Source organism: Petromyzon marinus, unplaced genomic scaffold, assembly GCF_048934315.1.
Source record: "Petromyzon marinus isolate PM22_M1 ecotype Great Lakes invasive population unplaced genomic scaffold, UKy_Petmar_22M1.pri1.0 PM_G_Scaffold_1, whole genome shotgun sequence".
NCBI lineage: Eukaryota > Metazoa > Chordata > Hyperoartia > Petromyzontiformes > Petromyzontidae > Petromyzon > Petromyzon marinus.
In genome coordinates, this window is record NW_027422650.1 from 11496047 (window position 1) to 11510601 (window position 14555).

General features: G+C 45.7%; 1 protein-coding gene across 1 annotated transcript; it reads left to right on the forward strand.

Annotated features, from left to right (window-relative positions):
* Positions 1-415: 415 nt before the first annotated feature.
* On the forward strand, positions 416-12601 carry LOC142908550 (heterogeneous nuclear ribonucleoprotein L-like). Its single transcript, XM_076059306.1, has 9 exons — positions 416-530; positions 2402-2520; positions 4775-5012; positions 5404-5489; positions 5621-5717; positions 7210-7279; positions 10415-10472; positions 11301-11396; positions 11855-12601. Exons 1-8 carry the CDS (start codon positions 435-437, stop codon positions 11305-11307), a joined length of 771 nt encoding a protein of 256 aa, XP_075915421.1. The 5' UTR covers positions 416-434; the 3' UTR covers positions 11308-11396; positions 11855-12601.
* Positions 12602-14555: the final 1954 nt, after the last annotated feature.

Genomic DNA, 14555 nt, shown 5'->3' on the forward strand with positions numbered 1-14555 from the left:
TTCTTATTTAAAAGTAATAAAATGTGATTATTGGATTTTTTTATTTATTTATAATGATTTTACAATAATCAAATTTGATTATTTTTATTTATCATTTATTATTATTTATCATTTATTATTATTTATTTAATATTATAAAAATATAATCAAATTTAATTGTAGTCCGAGTCCGACCTAGGGGGAGGCCCACGACTGCTTCAGATCTCCGTCGCCGGCCCCAGTCGGCCGAGAGAGGCATCACGTGACGAGTGGCTGTGGGGTCACACCAAGCCGCGCGAACATCGCCAGAGGCCACATCGATCCGAGAATCGATGTCACGCGTTGGAATCGCCCCGCCGCCCGCTGCTGCCGCTGACGCTCGGCGATCCGCGCGGGCATCGTTTTTGAGCGACATGATCGCGAATCGATTCCCTCCGGCGCTCCACGCCATCACGATGTCGACCACCGCCGCCGCCTCCGCCGCCCGGCACGCGGCCAAGCGCCTGGGAGTCAATGGCGAAGGCAACGACCGCGTCCAGGCGGGCGCGATGGTGAGCGTCAGTGACGAGCGACTTGACGAGGTGTTTTTATAACGAGAAGATGTTTATTTTACTCCTCCTCGCCCAGAGCCTCGTTGTGAGGCCTGGGCCAGAGGCTTCACTCAGGCGACGTGCCACCACCACCACCAGCCGTGTTTATATTATTTAACGTGATTGTTTAGCTTTGTAACTCGCAGATTCCAGTGCCGTTGCGAAGAGCTTCTTGGTGTTGGGGATGGACCACGCGGACCACAGCATCGCTAGGCTCTGCTTACGTTCATTAAAACGCGTTTTGGTAAACGTGGATTTCGTGTTCGTTAACACTTTGGGCTATTTCCAGTGTAATTTTTTTAGACGGCGTTTTCTCTTCTAAGGGTGTGTATTCTCTTTGCACTGAACTAAAATAATAAAAATATGAAACAATAAAAACATTACTCATTGTTTTTTTCGGTAAAGTCACGTATGTAGAAATACAATAAAATTATATTAAAACAAAAAACAATCACGACGTTTCGATCACAACGCAAGCGATCTTCATCAGGTGTCAAGAACAAATCACGGAGGTAAATACAGCAAAAGATGAGAGACGAGAATTCAACAAACCTGAAACAACATTACGTGAAGCACATCCAGTCAGGCCAACGACACAGACACTTCCTGGCGGACCACGAATAAAAACATTGCCTACCAGGAGAGATTCGTTCATGAGGCTATCCACATATACAAGCACAGAGACAATTTCAACCGAGAAGATGGATTCTGGCTTAGCAATCATTGGAAGGATTTGATAAACCATTTCGGGTCTTAATTGTTCACGCTTACGGTGGCTTTCAGACCGCATCCATTATTTTCGTCTCCCCCCTCCTCTTTTCAGAACATAGATGGACTCGTCCATCTGAACAAACTCTCAAATCGCTCTCCGTGGTGCTGACGTTAAAAAAACGCCACTTTTATTCAAATTTTCTTGCTGTGGTTTTCACACCTGACGATGATTGCTTCTTGTGTTGCAGTCAAAACGTCGTGAGAATTGTATTGTTTTATATTTTTATTATTTTATTGTTTCTCTTCTACGTGGTGACTTTACCAGAAGAACCAAGAATATTAATCCCTGCAGTCACGAAAGCTTTAAATCAAAAGTTAAAATACTAATTAAGTTAAAATACCGATGTGTTAAATGTCCCACGCGATGGCGTCGTGGGGTAGCTCTTCGACCCTCCCCAATGTGATTAAAAACTTTGCGGAATAATAAAACTTTACAGCGTCTACAAAAGCGCACCTGGCGGTGGGGGATGCGAGTTCCAGAGTTTGTAACTCGAGGGCCGTTTAGATTTAAAGTTAAACTCGCGAACGTTCTTAGCGATTACTTAAATGATGGCACTGAGCTATGGCCATTTTTTGCCAAACGGATGCAGATTTAAAAACCCCTTTAATGCAAGTGTCTGCATCTGCTCCGATATCACTTGCCGGCGATGTTAGCCGTGGCTTTATTTTGATTTTGAAAAAGTTTTATGGTTTGGCCATGTTTGTTTTGTTGTAGTACGGAGTTAGACTGATGGCCTTAATCTAAGTTGTCTTGTGGTTGTTGTTGTTGTTTGACTTGCATCCCACTGGGATTTTTGCACACAGCGTTGGTGTACGGTGCTATTTCAAGGATTATTTTGCTGTTTTTTCTTGGATTTTCTGTTTGCACAGTCACATAATCACTGTAAGATGTTTTTCTTGTTCATGTTTTTGTTTGTTGCGGTTGCACCCGATTCAAGAGCCGAATGGCTCACAGGGCTATACCAAATAAATGAAACTGAAAACTGTCTTCTCGGTATAGGAGGAAACAACAGCTTTGCACAATAGTCGTGTTGAGTTTGCTTCCTTGCCGACGTGCACAGGACACGTTTGAGGACCCACACAAGCCCCCACCGTCGGGTGTGGTTCACGTGCGGGGACTCTTGGACACAGCCCTCGAGTCGGACCTCGTGGAGGCCGTGCGGCACTTTGGCCTAGTCAGGTGACCAGTCGGTGGTGACCGTTGCCCGCATGGGGAAGGAAGCTGTATTATTATTGTTATTATTGTTGTTTACCGAAAACACCAAAGATTAATTTCTGCAGTCACGAAAGCTTTGAACCAAGTTTAAACCGCCTCTACGGGGAGGTATAAGGTCTGTATCTTTGTGTCTGTCTTTGTGTTGTCTTGTGTTGTCTGTGTGTTGTCTCTGCTTGTGTATCTGCCTTTGTGTCTGTGCTTGGATTTGTTTCTCTGTGCTGTCTCTGCTTGTGTGTCGGTCTTGGTGCTTCCGAATGTTTGCTGCCGTGCTCCACTTTGCTCTATGCATACCTCATGCTAAAATGTCCCATTGTCTCTCAGCCTTGCCTTCTCATGCTAATATGTCCCATTGTCTCTCAGCCTTGCCTTCTCTGCCTATTTAAGGCGACTTCACTGTGTGCTTGTACCTGTGCTGGTCCGCTCTACTTGAATGTCTATGTGTGTGTGTGCCGTCTGTATCTTAAATTTCATACTTAACTTGCAATTTAGCAATCTTTGAAATAACGTAATCAACAAGGCTTTGCGTTAATTGTGTTTTGACCGACCGTCTGTGTTGCTTTATTTGGTTTCCAAATTCTGCTAAACTCTTGTCTGTTTGGTATGCTTCTCTCTCTGTGTCCCCTATTGTGTCGGTGTTAGTTCCCCCCTACTTGGGTGTCTGTATATACATCTGAGGTTATGTGTCTCCCCTCTCTCGTAAATTTAGCTCTTCTGTACCTGATGATGGCTGCTTGTGTTGCAACCGAAACGTCGTATGCTATTATGTTATTTTATTATTTCTTATTTATACGTGACTTTACCGAAAAAAACAAAGATTATTGTTATTATAGTTGTTATTATTATTGGTGTTATTATTGTTGTTATTATTATTGTTGTTATTATTATTGTTATTATTGTTGTTATTGTTATTATTGTTGTGGTGGTGGTGTTTGCGGACGTGGAGTGAACGTAGACCTTGGAAATTCGAATATTACCGATTTTCGCTTCGACAACTCAAGAAATTGCATAACACGAAAATACTCGATGGTTCTTAAGCACGGGGTGGGAGATGCCCTTTCTGGGGGCGCAAGACGTGCCAGATTATTTTTAACAAGGTAAATCATCGAAACACATTGAGCACGGGCACGTAAGCACTGCTACTTTGTTCCATCAAACCTCTAAATTAATAAACATTGTACGTTTGAAAAAAAATATTGAGAACCAAAGGGGGGGTGGCAAGGCTGCAGGTTAAAGCTCAAGAACCACTTCCGTAAATAAAAAGCCGTGGCCGCGTGTGGCGGTGGACGAGAGGGCGCGGCGTTGCCCACGTCACGGCGTGATCGGCGACGCCGTGCGTGGCTTACTCGGGGCCTTTACAGCCTGAAGTGACCAACCAAAAACCGCTTCATCTTCTTTGGGGTTCTTTCGGTAAAGTCACCACCGCGTAGAATGAGAATAAAATAATAAATCGATCAAAATTAAAATAACACGATAAAATTCTCACGACGTTTCGGGCTACGACACAAGCGGCCTTCATCAGGTGAAGGGACGAGACTGCCAAACTGAAATGGGACAGTCTCGTCCCTTCACCTGATGAAGGCCACTTGTGTTGTGGCCGAAACGTCGTGAGAATTGTGTTATTTTATTGTATTATTTTATTCTCATTCTACGTGTTGGTGACTTTACCGAAAGAACCAAAGAAGATTAATCCTTGCAGTCACGAAAGCTTTAAATCGAAACAAAAAACCGTTTGTTTTTCAATTTTCCCAAGTCACGAATTCCCTCCGAATTAAAGTGCCGCTGCTGCTTTTGTTGTGCCATCTGACAAAAGCGGCACACGTTCAAATGTGATTAGTAACCGTGTTAAAAATTAATATCTTGTATTGAAATGGTGCAGACATACCTTGTTTATGTACGTTTGAAGAGGCTTCCTTTATCAGGTGATACATCGATAGAAGAAGACTACATTACCCTCAAGATGTATTCTAAATCTAATTATATTGTTACAGTACATTCAATTCCAACGCACTACACTGCCAAACTGAAATGGGACGTGGCATCTAACCTGCATCCAACCAGTCTCCACTCCGTTGCATGCATTGAAACATTTCTTGAGATCAAATGAGGTGACTTGGAGCAGACCAACCTCGTGTTTAACATCAACAACAACAGGCACGCGTTTTAAAGTCGGCCACATCTTTGAATAACGGCACTCGTTTGAATCGCTCCCTCCGTGCAGCTACGTGGTGATGATGCCCAAGACGCGGCAGGCACTGGTGGAGTTTGAAGACCCGGAGAGCTCCCGCAGCTGCGTCGACTACTCGTCCACGGGCTCCGTCTACGTGTGCGGGCAGCCGGCCTATTTTAACTTCTCTACCAGCCAGAAGCTTTGGCGCCCTGGCGTCCCGGGGGATAACGGCAACAGCAACCACGTCCTGCTCTTCACCATCCTCAACCCCATCTACCCCATCACCACGGTGGGCATTGTTACGCTCACAGCAGCTAGACATTCACGCGTGAATAATTTGTCGGGTGTGCCATGCGCACACGCGCGCACACACACGCGTGTTTCATTTTTACGAGTGAAATTATATCCGTTTTGGATTACAGTGAATGGCTTTTTCTAAGGAAATTACATCGATCCTTTGGTTCATTTGAGGCAATTGAAGTCGTGTTTTTTGTTTGTGCTTTGAAGTCTACCAATGGCATTGAATAAAAAAAAAATAGACCTAATGTTGATTTTGGAAAGCGTTGATGTCCTGTATGGCTCGATCTTAAAAATTCACTGGAAAAAAAGCTTTTCAAATTTACTTGGTAATGCGTGCAAAATCACCTCGCTGCGTTTGTGTGCTCCATGTGGTCCTGCAGGATGTGCTTTACAACATTTGCAAACCATTTGGGCCTCTGCAACGCATTGTGATCTTCAGGAAGAATGGCCTGCAGGCCTTTGTGGAATATCCTTTCAACGAGATGCATAACCGTAACGACATGTCCGCCATTCACGTAATTTTACGTGTTATTTTGGAGATGCTAAATGTATTGTTTTTAAAATGAAATGGTCGTGTTTTCCTTAATTTTTGGCCACGTTTGTTTCGGTTGAGAGCGCCGAGAGAGCGAACTCATCTCTGAATGGAGCAGACATCTATTCGGGCTGGTGTACTCTTATAGTGGACTATGCGAGGGCAAGTACAACTGATACTTTGTACATTCACAAGTGTGTGCACCACAACCTGGGTTTTTTCACCCGCAGACCAAAGATTAATTTAATATTCTGAATTGACCACTTTGGTGAGCAAATAATGCTGAATACACACGGCAATTCATTGCCAGATGAGGGCTTCCGCACTCGACGCCTGTTGTGGGGTTATTTGACTTGTGTGCGGGGTAAAGGAGTGTAGCATATTTTGTGGCAGCATAGAAATACAATGCACCCAATGGGTTTTACAGCTGCCCACCACACAGCCCCACAACCTACAACAACCCATTGTGCATGACGGTCATCCTTGCCGTTGTCTAAAGTCAAACTTTTCCCAATTGATATTACCGTGAGGGTGGTTCTCATCTGAGCCAGTGCCCTGAGCCAGTTAGTGGAAAATTCGCATCCAGTGGGAAGGGTAGAGTTGGTTTTTAATTCAATTTTATTTGGTGACGGGTGATTAACATTCAGCCATAGGCTGCTTTGCGAGACCTGCAGAGTACCTGAGGGGAGATGTTACATTGTTAGCAGGAAATAAAATTACAGAACAGTAATAACGAATGCATCATTTTCATAACGGGGTTATGGCACTTCAACATTTTTGAGGTATACGATCAAGGCTAATGCTTCACAGTACACGAGGAACACCGCAAATAAATAATACCAAGTTAGGCAGAGCATGCCAAACTTATGTGCAATTAAACAAGTTTGGAATTTAAATAGGCCACCGAGGGTTAGCGATTTTTATCTGCAAACACGAAGGGAGCTTGTTCCAACGAAGAGGGATAATCAACACGTGATCTTAAAAAAAAAACGGTGGCAGAATGGCCACTGTTTCCCACAACTCCGATAAGCACGCTTTTATTTCGATTTAAAGCTTTCGTGACTGCAAAACCAAAGAAGAAGCACGCTTTTGCTATGTACGGCGCGAAAGTTTAGCTTACCGTTGACTTCCTACGTGTGGCAGCTCTTATTCATTCATCTCCCAGGAGGTGAAGGGTTGCGTTAAGTACCTCGGTTTCACCGCAAGTTGCGTGCCGTAATTGTCTCGGGGGTAATGACTTGCTTAATAATTATTATGCTTGTACATTTTAAATGGTTCTAAAGTTTCGATTTAAAGCTTTCATGACTGCAAAGATTCATCTTCTTTGGTTCTTTCAGGTAAAGTCACCACCACGTAGAATGAGAATAAAATAATAAAATAACACAATAAAATTCTCACGACGTTTCGGCCACAACACAAGGTCGGGACGACAGGTTTCTTCCTTTCACCTGAAGAAGGCCACTTGTGTTGTGGCCGAAACGTCGTGAGACTTTTATTGTTTTAGTTTATTATTTTATCCTCATTCTACGTGATGACTTTACCGAAAGAACCAAAGAAGGTTCTAAAGTTATATAATTTTTTTCCGAGCATCTATGCCCTATATGCTGGCCACGAATAATGTTTATCTTTTCCCTCTGCTGTGTCCTCTTTACAGGCGACGCGTCTGAATGTGTTTAAAAATGACTCTGAGACCTGGGACTTCACCAACCCTGGCCTCAAGCAAGGTAAGACCAATATTGAGCATACCAGAGCCGCGCTCTCTCGACAGCTGGTGGTGGTGAGCCCTCAGTGTGTGGGGGGGGGGTGACGTTTTTAACGCAAGGGATGGGGGGTGTGCACGGCGTGATGAAACAGGCATTGACTATTTCTGTACGCAGCCGGCTTTGCCGTGTTATACTTGAAGATCCGTGGCCAAGTAGAGGGGGAAGTTTGGAGCGTTCTCAAGAGGATAATGCAGCTTCTGCACTTGAGATTTTGGTTGCAGAAAAATGTCACACCTGCAGACACTTGGTTGTCTTGAAGCACATTGGTGTACTGTTTACAATCTACAGAACTTGGTCGATGTCACAGGAAGTTATTTGAAACGCCACTCCCCTCTTCTGTATCAAACATGCAATCACTGCAATTGTGTAGAGCTGGTCAAGGTTATTTTCGTTTATACCTATCTTCTCCATATATATAAAAGGCAAAGTTGTGATTGTGTGTGTCTGTTCAAAATGTTTAGCGTACTTCCCGACATGCAACAAACTGGAAATTTGCCATGTGGGTACTTTCCAGACTGTACACCGTGCAAACATTACACAAATACACTTTTCTTTTTTGGGGGGGGGGGGAGCTCGATAATGCATTTATTTTTTGCACGGCAAGTGAGCTGTGACGTCAAATCTGTCACGTGACCCGTAGTGTAGCGGTTAGCGCTACGCTGCGCTACGAACCCGGCGACCCAAGTTCGATTCCCGCTCACCGCCACCACCGGTGACGATTATTTTAACCGGTCCTGGGCCTCCCCTAGGTCGACTCAGCCTCAAACGAGTAACTGCTGTGGTGTGTGAACATCGCCACTGGGGAGACAAAGGCGGCCGGGCATGGTGGATCCAAGTCCCGGGCGAAGCCGGGTAGTAACAGCTAGCGCAACATATAACTAAATAATCTTTGTGTTTTTTTAGCCCATGCTAAGCTTGCGTAGTTTACTCTGGGCAGATTGGTTTTAAACTCCTGCCCGTGTACTTTGTTTTTCTAGTTAACCCTTCACAACAATGTGGCAGTTTAAGTGAATGTTGTGAAGAACAGGATTCACAAGGAGGCATGTGGCTGCTGGAGTGTTCAATAATCCATTGGATTAATTTTTTTGTTACCATTAAAGCTGTTGCCCTGGTACTGGACATGCGATAGACATTGCCATTAAGTTGGTGGCGTTTTAGATTTTGATCAGCTTTGAAGATTTTCCCAACGTCAAGTGCATGTGGCCCATAGGCGGGTACTCGGTTGTTCGGGTGTATCAAGGCTGGTCATTTTTACACTACAGTGTAAAACCTTGCATTACGAGCATAATTTGTTCCGGGAACGTGTTTGTAATCCAAAGCGCTCGTACATCATAACACTCGTCTATCAGTTGTGTGATCACGTGACTCACGGCAGTACAAAGCGTGTCTACACGTCTACCAGTTGTGTGATCACGTGACGCTGGGCAGTACAAAGCGTGTCTACACGTACACTACTCGTATTGCAAGACCTCGCTCGTTTATCAAGTTAATATTTATTTACAATTTTAACTCGTCTTGCAAAACACTCGCAGACCAAGTTACTCGCAATCCAAGGTTTTACTTTGTATTTAGATTTACCAGGGTGTGTGTCTGTTGGATCAGAAGTAGATGCCAACTTTCACTGGCATATTTGAGGTGGACATTGCACGTTGCGTTTTTATATTTTGTAGGGTTGAGAAACCTTGACTGCATTATGTGGTGTCTGGATACTAAGCGGAGAAGCTTAGAGGATGTCAGAAAAGCCGATATTTACGATTGAAAATATCACTTATTATAAAGTAACCCTTTTAATTTGGTACGATTGAGCCTGAACAGGAAAATGTATCTTTGTCCCGAGTACATTGTGCGTACGCACAGATATTAGTTTCCGAAGAGGTAAGTCTCGCCACTTTATCAAGGGAGCTTCAGGGACACGGTGCGGTTTGATTTTATCGCCAAATTTCCGTAAACGCTTCGAAGAGTATTTTCCTCACTCCAAACATCAACGCTACAAGGAGCATCTGCGAGCATTGCCGCACACAGAAGCACACGGAGGCAATTTGCAAGCAACACACGAGCAATCAAGCGCCCGGCAGCCAACAGCCACCGACGTGAACGGCGACGACACGAACGGCGACATTGGCGACATCCTCGTCGGCACTTGGGAGGCACCGGGGACCAAGCAACCAACACGCCGCCGCCGCTGTGACACGCACGGCCGACCCGCGCCCCCCACGCCTGCAGCGCCACGTCACGGAACACTCGGCGCAGCACGCCGCATCCGCTGCACCGCAACCGCCAAGTGCCGCTTGGCAGAGGCCATCGGATAACCCGCGTCCAGCCGCAGGCACCGGGGGGACACGGCGCTGACAGACCGGCAAAGTACCGGCATCGCCGCGAAGAAGCCGACAGCGAGAAGGTGGCGAAGAACCGCAACCAGCGTCCCACCGCGGTGCTGCACTTCTTCAACGCGCCCACGGACATCACGGTCGAGATGTTCGCGCAGGTCCGTGCCCCCGCCGCCCCTTCAGCCTGCTGCCAGCAGCGCAGAAGGGGAGCGCGTTCGGTTTCTTTAAAAGTTTTCCCAGGTGAAGCTTTTATAAATATTCAAGTCCAAAGTTTGCACGTGAAACAATCGTGGGTTTTTAAGATGAGCCTATTGATGTTGTGGAGTTTGTGGTGGCCCATGACACGTTTCCTGTGACGGGACAAATGTAAAATGGTGTAATGTAGTTTCCTTTCAGCGGTTAAAACATAAGATGTATAAATAATGCAGTCGATGTTCCAAAGGGACTTTTTTGTTACAGACTAGACAACACCTCGCGTTAATTTGTCCTGTTCAATACATTACGATTCATATTCATTCGTATTCGAAAGGTTTACATTTCAGTCTTTGGACATTGTTTCTGCAAATGGTTGCATTCCCCCTGAGTCTATGCTTGGTGTTCACAATAATCTGAGCACTTTGAAAGACTGCTCCAAAGCTGGCGAATGTAAATTTAAAAATGGACAACGGGATTTGTGCCTGCAATTAAAATGACATCTCCCGAATGCTTTACCGGTGCACGTTAACTTTTACCAACTATAACGTGAACGCCGCCCGTTCTGTCCCCGCAGCTGTGCGACGAAATGTCGATTGCGAGGCCCCGCTCTTTCAAAGTGTTTTCTGGAAAAAGTAAGTCCCGCAAAGTATCTTTATTATTTATCTTACGTGTCATGGCACAGAATAAATCGTGTACTGTATTCTCCATGCAATCGTCGCTTGATTTACAGCACGACACCAGATGATCTGCAACGTGTGCTATGAGGCCATGCTCAAGAAACCCTGTGAAAAATTCTCTCCCGAGAGCAGTCCTTGCTATTCACTCGCGCCCAAGCTGACTGAAGCGTGTTAGCGTAGCCAAGGCATCGGACTGAAGCCTTCCTGCTGCAGAAATTCACCGACGACTGACACCACCCTTTAAACACGGCTTCTTTAGGTAAAGTCACGTAGAAGGGAAACAACAAAATAATAAATATATACAAACAGACAATTTCAACCGAGAAGATGGATTCTGGCTTAGCAATCATTGGAAGGATTTGATAAACCATTTCGGGTCTTAATTGATTGTTCACGCTTACGGTGGCTTTCAGACCGCATCCATTATTTTCGTCTCCCCCCTCCTCTTTTCAGAACATAGATGGACTCGTCCATCTGAACAACTGCCAAATCGCTCTCCGTGGTGCTAACGTTAAAAATAACCGCCACTTTTTTAAAATTTTCTTGCTGTGGTTTTCACACCTGATGATGATTGCTTGTGTTGCAGTCGAAACGTCGTGAGAATTTTATTGTTTTATATTTTTATTATTTTATTGTTTCCCTTCTACGTGGTGGTGACTTTACCGAAAGAACCAAGAATATGAATCCCTGCAGTCACGAAAGCTTTAAATCAAAATGGCGAAGGGTGTTGCGTTTTACACGACCCAAATTACTCTATGAGCGACGGTCCGTCCACGTGTCCAGCCGATAGGAGCGTGTCCGGCCTGATGGAGTGGGAGACCAAGAACGATGCCATGGAGGCTCTGGCGTGCATTAACCATCACCCCCTGAAGAACGCAAGTAAGTTGTGGGGTGTTGGCCATTTGTGTTGGTGCGATGACATTGAAGCGGTGCTGCATTATCGGCAAATCTTTGGTCGTACGCTCTGTTGAGCACCTAATGTTCAGATTTGGGGGGGGCGCTTGTTATTACCATAGCACCATCTGTGTACACTGGCTGCCTAGCAGCCTTGGGTGAAATTGCAGGAAGCGAAAGCAGTTGTAGATTGTTGTATTATATATTAACAGGTTGTTATTTATGGGCGATTTGGATTTCGTTGTTGTTGTTTGCATATACAGAATGGAATTAAAAGTTGACATAGCCAAGCACTTTCACTTATCACAACTCAACGTTATCTTAGCTCCCTGAACGAGTTTGTTAACATCAACAAAGACCCTCCTAAGAATCGCTTCATTGTTTTAAGTTTTTGTGTGCTCCAGTGAAGACGTCATGTGGCTCCCCTGTTTTTATTTTCTCAGATGTTCCATACCTCTACACCCTCAAACTGTGCTTCTCCACTGCCCAGCCTTCATAGAAGACAACTCAACATGTTTCATGCCGTATTGAACGTCGGTGTCAACATCATTGTCACTTTGTGTATTATTTGTGAATGTCCCATCACTCTTGTTGAAAGTTAACCGTGGGTATAGGTCGAAAGTGCAATTTGACGCGTTTACATTTTAGTTGTCATTTTTTGGAGGATTAATTTAGATTTCTATATTGACTGCACCGAAAGATTTTAAAGGTCGCAGTGGAAATGAAGAATGTTGAAATTAAAATAATTATGATTAGTCTCCTTAACCTGCCGAGTTTGTCTGCCGTGTGCATTGCTATTTTGTCCATGAGCCCCAAACCAGATTTCACTTGGCAGTCCTCGGGTGCCGTAACTTTAGCGGCTCCAATTAATTTACAATTTGGGGGGGTTCTCAACTTGCTCATAGCCAAAGTTTTTGCTCCCACCACGAGTGATGCTCCTTTCTTGCTGTAGCCCATGGCACTAATATTGCCCATTTAATTTCATAACGGAGAGCTCTGAAATAAATGCCAAAGAGACCCTTTTGGGGGGGGGGCTGGTAAAAATATACCCCGACTCATTGAAAATCCCATTGAAAAACATGGGTTGGCATTCTGTACAGTGCGTGTATTTAGCAGGTTAATACGCTTGCAAATATAAACCCCAAGAGAAAATAGAACAGTGTTTGAAAATAAAAGCATGGAGAGATGCATGTTTGACATCGAACTGGAATCGATTGAACATGAGCGTGGAGACATGAAGGAAGTTGGGCATAGGGTAGGTGAGTGACTGAGTGAATGAGTGACTGAGTGTGTGGGTGGCTAGGTGAGTGACTGTGTGTGTGGCTAGGTGAGTGACTGAGTGTGTGGGTGGCTAGGTGAGTGACTGTGTGTGTGGCTAGGTGAGTGACTGAGTGTGTGGGTGGCTAGGTGAGTGACTGTGTGTGTGGCTAGGTGAGTGACTGAGTGAATGAGTGACTGTCTATGTGGGTGGCTAGGTGAGTGACTGCGTGAATGAGTGACTGTGTGGGTGGCTAGGTGAGTGTCTGGGTGGCTAGGTGAGTGACTGAATGACTAAGTGTCTGTATGGATGGCTAGGTGAGTGAATGAGTGACTGAGTGTGTGGGTGGCTAGGTGAGTGACTGAGTGTGTGGGTGGCTAGGTGAGTGACTGAGTGAATGAGTGACTGTGTGTGTGGCTAGGTGAGTGAGTGACTGAGTGTGTGGGTGGCTAGGTGAGTGACTGTGTGTGTGGCTAGGTGAGTGACTGAGTGTGTGGGTGGCTAGGTGAGTGACTGTGTGGCTAGGTGAGTGAATGAGTGACTGTCTATGTGGGTGGCTAGGTGAGTGACTGCGTGAATGAGTGACTGTGTGGGTGGCTACGTGAGTGTCTGGGTGGCTAGATGAGTGACTGAATGACTAAGTGTCTGTATGGTTGGCTAGGTGAGTGACTGAGTGACTGAGTGTGTGGGTGGCTAGGTGACTGAGTGTGTGGGTGGCTAGGTGAGTGAATGAGTGACTGTGTGGGTGGCTAGGTGAGTGACTGAGTGACTGAGTGTGTGGGTGGCTAGGTGAGTGAGTGAATGAGTGACTGTGTGAGTGTCTAGGTGAGTGACTGAGTGACTGAGTGTGTGGGTGGCTAGGTGAGTGACTGAGTGAATGAGTGACTGTGTGGGTGGCTAGGTGAGTGTGTGAATGAGTGACTGTGTGGGTGGCTAGGTGAGTGACTGTGGGTGGCTAGGTGAGTGACTAAGTGTCTGTGTGGGTGGCTAAGTGAGTGACTGAGTGAATGAGTGTGTGGGTGGCTAGGTGAGTGAGTGTGTGGGTGGCTAGGTGAGTGACTGTGTGGGTGGCTAGGTGAGTCACTGAGTGAATAAGTGACTGTGTCTGTAGGTGGCTAGGTGAGTGAATGAGTGACTGTCTATGTGGGTGGCTAGGTGAGTGACTGCGTGAATGAGTGACTGTGTGGGTGGCTAGCTGAGTGTCTGGGTGGCTAGATGAGTGACTGAATGACTAAGTGTATGGTTGGCTAGGTGAGTGACTGAGTGAAAGAGTGACTGAGTGTGTGGGTGGCTAGGTGACTGAGTGTGTGGGTGGCTAGGTGAGTGACTGAGTGAATGAGTGACTGTGTGGGTGGCTAGGTGAGTGACTGAGTGAATGAGTGACTGAGTGTGTGGGTGGCTAGGTGAGTGACTGAGTGAATGAGTGACTGTGTGAGTGTCTAGATGAGTGACTGAGTGAATGAGTGACTGAGTGTGTGGGTGGCTAGGTGAGTGACTGGGTGAATGAGTGACTGTGTGGGTGGCTAGGTGAGTGCGTGAATGAGTGACTGTGTGGGTGGCTAGGTGAGTGACTGTGGGTGGCTAGGTGAGTGACTGAATGAGTGACTAAGTGTCTGTGTGGGTGGCTAAGTGAGTGACTGAGTGAATGAGTGAGTGTGTGGGTGGCTAGGTGAGTGAGTGTGTGGGTGGCTAGGTGAGTGACTGTGTGGGTGGCTAGGTGAGTCACTGAGTGAATAAGTGACTGTGTCTGTAGGTGGCTAGGTGAGTGACTGAGTGAATGAGTGTCTTTGTGGGTGGCTAAGTGAGTGACTGAGTGAATGAGTGACTGAGTGTGTGGGTGGGTAGGTGAGTGTGTGAATGAGTGTGTGGGTGGCTAGATGAATGAG

Coding starts and splice junctions, on each gene's coding strand:
- LOC142908550 (XM_076059306.1), top strand. CDS start 435: ATGTCGACCACCGCCGCCGCCTCCGCCGCCCGGCACGCGGCCAAGCGC. Junction 531..2,401: donor GCGTCCAGGCGGGCGCGATG/GTGAGCGTCAGT, acceptor CGACGTGCACAG/GACACGTTTGAGGACCCACA. Junction 5,013..5,403: donor CCATCTACCCCATCACCACG/GTGGGCATTGTT, acceptor GTGGTCCTGCAG/GATGTGCTTTACAACATTTG.